The sequence below is a fragment of the Formica exsecta genome, unplaced genomic scaffold (assembly GCF_003651465.1).
Source record: "Formica exsecta isolate Colony F162 unplaced genomic scaffold, ASM365146v1 scaffold233, whole genome shotgun sequence".
Taxonomy (NCBI): Eukaryota; Metazoa; Arthropoda; class Insecta; order Hymenoptera; family Formicidae; genus Formica; species Formica exsecta.
In genome coordinates this window covers 1182777-1193717 of record NW_021849616.1, presented here as the reverse complement: position 1 = coordinate 1193717, position 10941 = coordinate 1182777, and the positions used below count along the sequence as shown (strand labels likewise).

At 35.2% G+C, this 10941-nt stretch overlaps 1 protein-coding gene across 2 annotated transcripts in view; it reads left to right on the top strand.

Annotated features, from left to right (window-relative positions):
- Nucleotides 1-167: 167 nt before the first annotated feature.
- The window catches only part of LOC115235703 (mucin-5AC-like), a 17710-nt gene continuing 6936 nt past the window's right edge, over nt 168-10941 (top strand). Inside the window, exons 1-4 of one of the 2 annotated variants that reach the window (XM_029807641.1) lie at nt 168-574; nt 867-990; nt 1514-1813; nt 2251-2898. In XM_029807641.1, coding sequence (XP_029663501.1) covers nt 2799-2898 — 100 coding nt within the window. In that variant the 5' untranslated portion in view covers nt 168-574; nt 867-990; nt 1514-1813; nt 2251-2798. Of the gene's footprint in view, nt 991-1513; nt 1814-2250; nt 2899-10941 lie in introns of both variants that reach the window. The other variant, XM_029807640.1, reaches the window with a different exon arrangement.

The following is a 10941-nucleotide window of genomic DNA, read 5'->3' as shown; positions in this document are numbered from 1 at the left end:
TTTTTTTTTGTATAATAAAAATGAAATACTAATAAATAAATTTAGTTTGTAATTTATAGATAAAAGAAGAAGAGAATCAGTGAGTTAATTTTATTCTGTTCTTTTGTTAGCTCGTACAATCAGTCGATAATAAGGATTTTAATTTAATTTATCCTAAAAATTTGCATTATATGATAATACCGTTTTTTGTTAAATATATTTTTGTGATTTGCTACTATTTATAAAATTTTTAGGAAAATTACTAATATTTAAAATTTATTGAATTTGTTATAGGAAAAATAATATGCGTGCATTGACCATGAGATGATAAACTCCGTCAACTTAGTTCTTGCAATGAATCCTAGATGTAGAGACTGAAATGACCAGATGAAAATGCTTGCTTCTGATATATAAATATTCTTCGACGATCGCAATAATAAATTTCAGTGATTTCAGTGCTGGATTGAATGTTAAATTTTAATATCGAAGAATTCAATGCTGGATATATAAAATAATGGTTTCAATGATAGAAATTACATGACCATTGATATTTTAATCACATGCATCACGAAGTTGATGGAAAACAATTGAGAAAGTAAGAATATAATACATATATTTTTACAGTTGAAATATAATGATATTTAAAGAATCTTAATGAATGGAAAAGATAGGAAAGTTCATATATTTTGACTATATATATTACAAAATTTTTTAAATAATGTCTTAAATAATGATTTAAATAAATTTTTTTTATGGTGTAGGTTATTTTATATCTTATGTGCCTTTTTTTGTTCATCTCAATCACGTATATATGTCCTATGACCCATATATAAAAATTTGTAAATAATGCAAAATTTGGATACGTTCATGAAAATTTATTGGAACAGATATCAGTAAGCGCGCTGCTGCCTAATAAATGCCATGCAGATACTTCTATATCTTCCACATTATACCGTTACGATACACAACGGCGTATTGCACTTCCTGCTACTTCGGTAAGAATATAAATTGGTAAGTAAACAGAGAGAGAGAGAGAGAGAGTCGGTAGACTCCATAGTCGAAGCTATAGCGAGTGTTACGTCAGTATATACGAAACAATCGAGAGCACAATCTCACTCTGGAATTCTCATGGAATGCTTACGAAATTTTAACATTCAGCTTACATCTTCGCGGAGATGTTAGAGCACTCTTCATCTTTTTATCACCGAAAATAAATTTCGCTTCTAAAAAGTAATGTTACATATTCTTTTTATTAAACAAAGACAATGATTTCTTTTCTCTTTTTTTAAAAAAAAATTTGTTGCTTACAAATTTCTTCAATTTTATTTTCATAGATAATATTGTCTTTCTTTACAACAAAGATAAAGAACATTAATTTTCAGTATTCCTAATAATATTTTAAGTCTCATTGAATAATAATAACATATGAAATTATAAGCTAAAATTGCAATCGCGGTAATAATTTAAGGAAACAATTCTAGGAACAGAAATAATCTTCTACAAATTTGCAACAAAAATGAAAATACTATTTCAGATCTCAAGAATCGAAATATTGAAACGATCATCGATCGGATTATATCACGCGACATCGCTTTCTCTGGTTATCCCGACCTTGCGCCCTCGTCTTTTTCTTTTTTTTTTTTTGTTTCTCCGGATGTGAATCAATCTATATTCGCAATGGTATGGGCGTACCGGTAAAGGTCACCGGCGACCGGTATGGGTTTAACGAACGGATAGGATAACAGGATGGACTTGAGAGCAAATTTTTGCGAAGGCCTGCCTGGAGGTCGAGGAAGTGCCGTGAGAGACCCTGAAATCCGATTCTCCGACATGGGTGAGTCGCGTATCTCTTGTCATTCTAGTAATACAATTGATATGCACATTATTATAGAAGAGCATTTCCTATTATTAATATAATCTGTATGTTATAGTATCATTATAGATTTTTTATAAGAATCTTCTTTAACGTATTATAATAAATATCATCTCTTCTTTATCTGAAAGTAACGTTATTGTTATAGCATGATACATTAAGCACGTGTTCAGAATAAAGACGATATTTTATAACTGTGCTTAAAACTTGTATGATGTGTCTGAGATAGATAATTTGTGCAAACGCGAGCTACATCTTATTTATTATAAAATTTAGAGAAACTCTCGCAACATAAGAAAAGTCTCTCGCTCAATATATTATTTTTAAATAATCGAGAACACTTCACATACTCTGAAATAGTAAAAAAACATTTCATATACATCATTACTGTGAAATAGGATACAAGACTCGCGTGATTCTCATGAGGACGTTGCCGACAAGAACCGCAGCTATTGTCATCGGGATCCATCGTCGTCCCCCTTTCCCGTCGGCTCCCCCCTGTCCCCGATCATTTTCACGAGCGCCAAAACGCACGCAGCGGGTAAGATCCATCGATCGCAAGAGAAGGTGGAGGAGGAAGAGGAGAAGAGATCCATGGCATAGCGCCGTGGAAGGGACGGTGGATCCTGGCGGCCTCGACGTGCCAGCTCCGCCTCGAGTGAAAGTGGGAGATTTTGCTTTCTATCCGTTTGCGTTCGTCAGTGACAAGCGCGCCGTGATCGCGGACGAACGTGCAGTTTTTCGCGGCAATGATACTTGATGCGCGCAATTAACGGCACGGTTGACAGTTCGCATCTACTGAAGCTGCGATCCGCCAACGCGACGCCGTGTCGAATGGGGACCGGTCGGCCGATCGCGCGATGAGCTGAGGACCCCGGCTAAGGACCTCCGGTGCATGCAACTTCAACGGGAACAACATCGGCGGTGACCTAAAGCCAGGAGAGACATGTCGAGGAATCGAAGAGGAGGAGCGGCTTTGCGTGGCCAGATCCTACTCCTACGCCTGCTGTTGGCCTGCGCGCTCATCGTCATCAGTCGCCAAGAGGGTAAGTTCATTAGATTGATACTCTACGTCTCCCTCGAGGGAGTTTAGCAGTACTTTAAGCACGACGACGGTGTTTAAAGCATCGCTTTGTTGCTTCGCGTTTCGCTGGTCAGAGCGCGCTGACATTAACGATGCTCTCTTCTCGCGAGCCTTCCATGGGTACGTTTCTTGGTGAACGTGAAGGATATTACACGGGGAGGGTACAAGTGGATGGGCCTGATGACAGAATCGCGGCAATCGACGAAAGTTTCAAGCCTTTGCATGGAAAATTTAAATATTTGTATTTCTCGCGTTAATCGTCGAATTAAGAATTTTTTTTATAAACACTCGTAATTCAGATATTTGTAGAAAAATATGATAATGAGCTATCTAAATTCATGGATTATTTTTTTGTGTAAATTTATTATTCATCGTGAATCTATAGATTTGTTAATTTGCTAATGAAATCTTTAATTTGAAATATATGTGAATGTTTTCATTTGTCGATCTGTAAATATTTGACATTATGAATTATGGTATATTCAAAGATTTATAGATTTAAAATTATATCGGATCTCAATTATATCAGGGAATAAGTGGAGGTAAAAATGAAATATCTTAAAATTCGCTTTACGACAGATGCTATGTATTGCATACTTATGCAAGTCCTACTTTCTATCTTATTATACTTTAATGACAGATTCTTAGAATAGTTTGGCGCCGACTTTTTTTTAATAAACATATCAATGAAAAGACATTATTTACCGCATTCAATATTACATATTTTTATAAAAGCTTCAAATAAAAAATTCTATTATAAAATAAAAACTACTTGAAATTAATTGAGAGAAATATATTCTCGAAAAATATATTTATTTATTATCCATTTCAATATAAAGCTTAGTTCGCCTTCGCTTATAACTTCCTCGTTTTCAACCGTTAATTACTTAAAAATCTGTTCGAACGTACATTATCATTAATAAGACAAACTCGACTCCACATTAGCCAAAGAAACTGTCATTAGGAAATGATGCGGTAGAATTGAGAAAATTGAGTATCTCACTTGCGAAATACGCACTTTATTGGAGCAATCTTATTTGTTTCTTCGATCATTGTCTGCGCACTAATGCAACCGTAACTACTAGCACTCGAAGATATTCTCATTTGCGACCGCGAATACATCAAATGAAACATAATTCGCGTAAATAATGGTCGGTAGTCGGTAGTCGGTAGTCACGAATAGACCCTCATGTTTACCCGCGCTACTAAAAGTAGCAGCGCGAGATACGCAATACAATAGAATTGCGATACAGTTGCCAATAGCGGTGGTCCAGTTGGGCCTTATTGTCGAGACCTAATGGACACAGAGGCAAGCTGTCGTATTGTCCGTGTATCGCATCGAACGGGCACTCTCTCGATTTGTAATACCGAGTAGCTTATGTACAATCCTTCGCAATCTTTCCTTTGTTCGCCATTGTTATGCTGATCGTCGACGCACGCGAACATCGCGAATTCGCAAATGTATGATTGTCAAAACAATTGTATCACGTTATGCATGGATATGCACGGAACACATCATTATAAACGCGTTCTAGAATGAATGTGATTATCCGATGCTATTATACTTTAAGGAATCTTACAACAATTGATGCATATCAAGCTGATTATTCTTTTGCTAAGAAATTACCATATGTCATAACTTTTCTTGTTTCAAAATTAGATAACTCGGTGTTTTCTAGGTTCGAATAAAAAATCTGTTAAAATAAAGCATTTGTGTTTCAAGGGGATGATTTAGAAAAGTGAAAAAAAAAGGATTTGTTTTATTAACAAGCACCGGGATATAACATATATATACTCCCCTAATGTTGATATATATGTCAGTTGAAAAAATTACTAGATATACATATAATTTATTACAACCACATTAAAAAAAAAAAATAAAAATAAAATATGTTAAGCCCGATTAAGCCTCTTGTTAATATGTGCAATCATGCGCTGCCGATAGAAATATTTGATATTTTTTTACGCTGAAAGGGAAGTAGAAAAATCATATATCTATATTCGCGCACGAAACCGAGTATCGCTATTTTTTATAGAATTGAATCAGTAGCATTGAGGAATAGTAGCTACAATGAAATATCAATCCGTGAAAGTTTCTCGCAATCGCACGTGACTCTAATGAAATCTCGCGCGCGCGGTGACGCGCGAGGCTCCTCGGAAAGGTCGAAACAACTCTTTTACCCGTTCGAAGACTCGCACGAAAATTCCAATACGGTAGAAAGTGAAACAGTCGAGTCCTCCTAATCCGCTTTTATTCAAACCTGCGATCCCAAAAATAGTCCCTACGTCATGCGGGTGAATGTTGTCCGGTAAAGTAGTTCGACCTTGCGTTTTTCTTTATCTCAAGTGCATTTCGAGTAGCATTAAATGCAGAGGAATTTGGACGATGTTAAGAGCCTCGCATTGGTAGCAACGACCTTCCACGCGTTTAGATCGTTTTAATGTTAACCCATAAAACGGCAGATATATACGTGGACCGGGAGGAATTTGCGCGCGATTCGAGTTGGACAAGTCACCGGACGACATAAAAATGCTAAATGCATTTGCAATTAAAAAATAGATTAAAAAATATGCTAACTATAAATATAAATCACGATAAAATAAATTGTATGATGACTCGATCATTAAAAAGTTCCAGAAGAAATATAATCTAAAAAAATAATATCCAGTCAATTTTTTAAGAGAGAATGAGAAAGAAAAAAGAGATATAGAAATATTTTTTAATCTATTTTTTAATCTAATTTTTCAATCTACACGGAAAAGTAAATCTGTCGCGACACATACGTTTGCGAAATAGTTCAAGATTCATGATTTGTATCAGATATTAATCTACAGCCGATCTGTTTCGAAAGAAATATCAGATCCTCCGCGCTTTCCATTTCACGCGTACGTGTAACGTTGTAACGCATTATACTAGTATCTTTTTTTCGTTTTGGTCGTTCCTCATGCATGCGACACGGAACAGTGATCAAGGAATTTGGAGCATCGACGTTGAGTTGAGAAATATTACATACACTCAGAACGCAAATGACCTTCCCCGCGCGGTTTATTTCCAAGAGAAGTGACGCCCTTTCTCAATGCAATCTGATTCACAACGCCCATCTGCTCTTATGATCCTCCACGGATGGTAGTCATCAGAAACATCTCGCAACATCGCGAGCGAAATTGCGAGATTGGGAAAGTCTAACACATCATTCAGAGGCCAAGAATGTATTAGCTTGTGCTCTCTGAAGGAAACACCGATTGCTAAACAACATTGTACATGCGTTATATAGTTAGAATCCTTTACACGCACACATTCGTATTTGTATGACGCGAAATCACCGCGAATCATATATTATCGAACTAATTACTGTTAAAAGGAATATTCATTAGAACCTAGAATTTATTTTTTTACCTAGAAAATTACAACTACAATAATCTATTAGTTTTAAATTAGTTTTATATTTTTATATCAAATATTTGATAATATTTAATGGACTAAGATTAAGATAATAGAGATTAATTAACAAATAGTCTATGTGGCTCTTTTTCTACTCGGACATATCTCATTTATACTCGTTTAATCGCAATACATAGTTGTATATCATTATAAACTTAATCTTTTTTCCTAAGATTATATGTTAACATATAGTTTCGCGGAAATAAAACTGCGATTTTTTTTTGAGAAAGTATAATAATACATGCGTAGCGAATTTCTCTACGTAATAGCAACGATTCGACCTTTCCTCGAGAGTAGTGGCACAGCCGTCGAAGAGATCTTCATTTTAGAGAAAGTTCATAAAATCACATAAATAACTAGGAATAAAATCTAAGAGAAATACCTGTATTATATATCTACTTACTGCTCGTTTACACTACTCTCTATAACTAGATATTTACTACTTGTTTATTCGTTACACTCTATTTCACTTGCTCCTTTACTTTGCTGGTTTTCTTTCATATATAAAATTTTCACACTTTCTTATATGTGTACATATATATAAATGTTATTTTTCTTTGAATACTGTGTACTACTTGTGCAATAAACACCGCACAAACTTTTATACTTGTTAACAAAGTAATTAATATCCCATTAATATGGGTGAAGCAAATAATGAAATATTAATTAATGAAATATTTATTTATTATTCGATTATATCTCGACTGCAAATTTTATTGCATCCTTTGCATTAATTATCCGCGTACATATATAAGAAAAAAAATGATGAAACATATTTTCACCGAAACACTAAAAAATATTAAAAATATTCTCTTAGAAATTATATATTTTTCATTAAATGCTTTAAAATGATGATATGTCGATTTAAAGAGATTAATACTTCTTTCTCTCTCTTCTCACACATAGTAATATTTTATTCATATATGTTATTCACACATCAAACACTGTACGCGAGCTATAATCGTCAATGAAATCAGTCGCTGAAAAGATGTTTTTCATTCAAGCAACGAAACACTCCTCGCTGCGATCGAGTTAGAAAGTACATACCCCTTCGTGCGTGCACCTCATGCAAGCGTTTCGTATGACATACACGTGTTACCGTATTTGGGTCCCGTTTTCACTAGGATTGTAGAGCAGGTCGGTGGTGTGCGTAGGCAAAACACGCATCTCTCCTATACAACGCGTAACTCTTCGCGCTCGCGTGCGTCTCGAGCGGGTCAGATAAAAGAGACTTCACGGTACAATAAACGCAAGAATCAAAGTTTTCAAAGTACTGCCGTAACACACGTTCATTACTATTCATTTCTTCACTGTCCGTTTTCCTACGACGCGAAAAATGGAGCGAGATTTCTCGACGAGAGACACGCGATGATAAGTTTGCACGTTAACAAGGTACGTGACCTCGCGTAAATGTCAGTGACAAAGTTTAAGCGGATCTGGGTTCCCTTTATGTATCAGTGGGAAGTGCCTATGATTTCATAGTTGTGCAATATCCCCTTTTCTGGGAACGAGTTTTGCGCGCGGGATTTTTCGTATTATTAACATATCTGAAATAATCGAAGCGTCGCATCGATAAGAATCATTCAGGCTGTATGAAATATATGGAAAGTGCGAAGTCATATCTTTAAATATGTTATTTAACTGATATCGGTTTTTCGCCACTTATTTGCAAGGACATTTTTGATACGTTAATACTATAAAACTTTTATTATCAGAAATAGATATGTCATTTGTTAAATTATAGATTAGATTAATTTTTTTTTCGTATCAATGTAAGAATATATAATTAAGATTTAAGAGATTCATTCATAAAAGTGAAAGCTCTTCAATTCATTTTATTGAGATACGTACATGAGATACTTCTTTTAAGCATTTGATTGAGCAATAAATTGAAAGAAAAAGACTTAAAAATATAGAAAGTGTTTATAATAAGATTAATAAGTATTATATGGAGATTATTTTTGTTTTTACTTTTCATATAAAAATAGAATATTAAAATACGTATTGCATATTTAAATTCAATATAAAATAATTTTTAAAAATTGTTGCGAAGTTACAATCATACCTAAGAAGTCATGCAAGCAACCATGAGCAGGAGTTCGAATCGAAGGACGATCGAAAGGAGAACGGCTGCAATTTCGTTGCCTAAGCTTCTCGTGCCTTTTCCGCGCGTTACACTTCGATTGAATAAGCATTTCCTTACCGTGTCCCGATCGTGAAAGTAACGCTCTGTACGGGAAGTACATGCTAAACTGACCATGTAAGAGTTTTCGAATTACGCCAACGATACGTATTTAATGGTCGGCGTCGAATAAAAAACACTTGCGCGTCGAAGCGACGGTAAAAAGGAAAGGATCCGCTTGAATAATCGTGCTAACACGCCGCAAATCTTACGTTCTCTCTTTATATTTGCGAGATTATAGTTATCTCAAACTATATCTCAAACACGCGCTAAAAAATCAGACCCCGTGTCTTTTACGGTCTGCTCACAATGCGTGGAATTGCGCGAGACATTTTGAGAAGTTAGCGAAGTTACATAAGATATGTATAATAATCTCGTAACACTTTCATAATATTGTCTCGTTATCATCATCAATGCAGAAAATTAAATTCATTTCAAAATGTCCTGTTCTCACGCGCATTATTTTTCGATATTTATTTTACAAAAAGGAAAACTTAATAATTTTCAACTTGTGGTACTTATGTATTCTTCAGGCTTTAGGTTTTAAATATTTTATTAAGAGATATAAAAATATTTTTTTTTTTTTTTAATATTAATAATAATTTTAAGAAGGCTATTATGAAAGATAAATTAACACATTGATATACACTATTAAATTCTCATTAAAAAAGAATAAAACTTATAATAAACTGCAAAAAATATTTTTCTATTCTTAAATAATATACCTTTTTCACGCAAAATGCATTGCACGAACGTTTACAGTCGCGCTCCGTTTAGCCGCTGAAAGTAAGTTGAACAAGGATCTTTACCGCGCGAGTCATTAATCCCATTCCCGAGTAATGCGAGCTGATTATCTATTACCGCGATTTAATTATTCGCGCGTATCGTCCGTAGTGGCGATAATATCTGCCGTTAAGTATAAAATATAGTCGGCTTCAAGTCCCTCGAAGTTTAGTCCGCACGATCCCGGTCATTGTCACAAAGATGTGTGCAAACGTTCCTTATACGACGTCTCGATGTAAAAAAAAACCCTTTTCTCATACGGTGCAACCAATAATTAAAGTACACGTACATATACACGATCAAATTGGCGAATGAGTTATGGCGCGGACAGCTGATTAAAAAGAGTAAAACACGAGCGCGGTTTAATCTACACTTGCTTGTTACTCGGTGCGTTGTTTTTATTATATTCACACAAAAATTTTACAGCGATGTTTCGATAGCGATCACCCATGCACGATTGTCAATTAACCACGCGCGCGAGGTAGCAATCATCGTTGCACATATGTAATTGATGTTTTACGGAGGTGGATTTTTCTTCGGCCAAGGCATCTTCACGTCGTGACCTTAAAGCCCACAATGCAATGAAAGAATAAGATATTAAGAATAGGCAACAAAACTAGGACGGTGTTGCAGTTTTTGCAGCAAAAAAGTAGAACAGAATTTATATTCTTTAATATTTGATATTACGGAAATTACCAAATCATTTTATTCACGTTCATGAAACTATTATTCTATACTTTATTGTTTTATAATCAGATCTGACGCTTGTTATAATTATTATCTTATTGTATTAACGTTGCATTTTTATTTCTGCATACCTTATATTTTTCACTTTCATTTCATTGTGTCGACCTATATTTCTGATAGACACAAAACTACTAATCTAATTTAATGGATTAGTAAATAATTCAATTAACAATCTTTTAATCGTTCGCTTTTCGGTGGGAGCATCATCTATTACTGTTATTATTTTATTGTATATCGCGATAACGTTATATTTTCTGCTTTATATATATACATCATATTTTTATATTTATATACCTTAAGCGGAGCCTTGGGTCGTGCGTGTCGGTTTCGCGGCGATGTATCAACGAAGCGAGAGGCGAGAGATGTGCTTAAACACCTTGTAAGATCAACGCTGCGAGAGAGTAGCGCCGTCGCACCCCGCCTTAATTTATAACCATACCATGCCGATCTATTAATCCCGGCCGATTGTAAAAGCGTAGTGAATGCGATCGGCCGGTCGAAGGCGCGCGCGGAACGCGTAATTATAATTACCTGGCTATTTGCAGCCGCATAACTCACGTGCTGCGGCTCCACGACGAGGTGCGGTAAAAACGCGGCGGGATCGTTCCGCGGACGACGCTCGTAGATTACGGCGGTCGTCTTTTTACAGGAGGCGTCATTGCCATGATTAATGCATATATACGAGTACGATAAAACGGAGGCATCGGTTTATAACACGTTTTTCAATTTTATTGTAGATTATACGGTGGCTGTTCGCTAGAGAAAGCCGCGGGCAAATAGTAGAAATCGCATAATTTTCTCTGCGAGTTTTAAAATTAAAGGAAATAGAAATTCTCTATATAAAAGAGCGT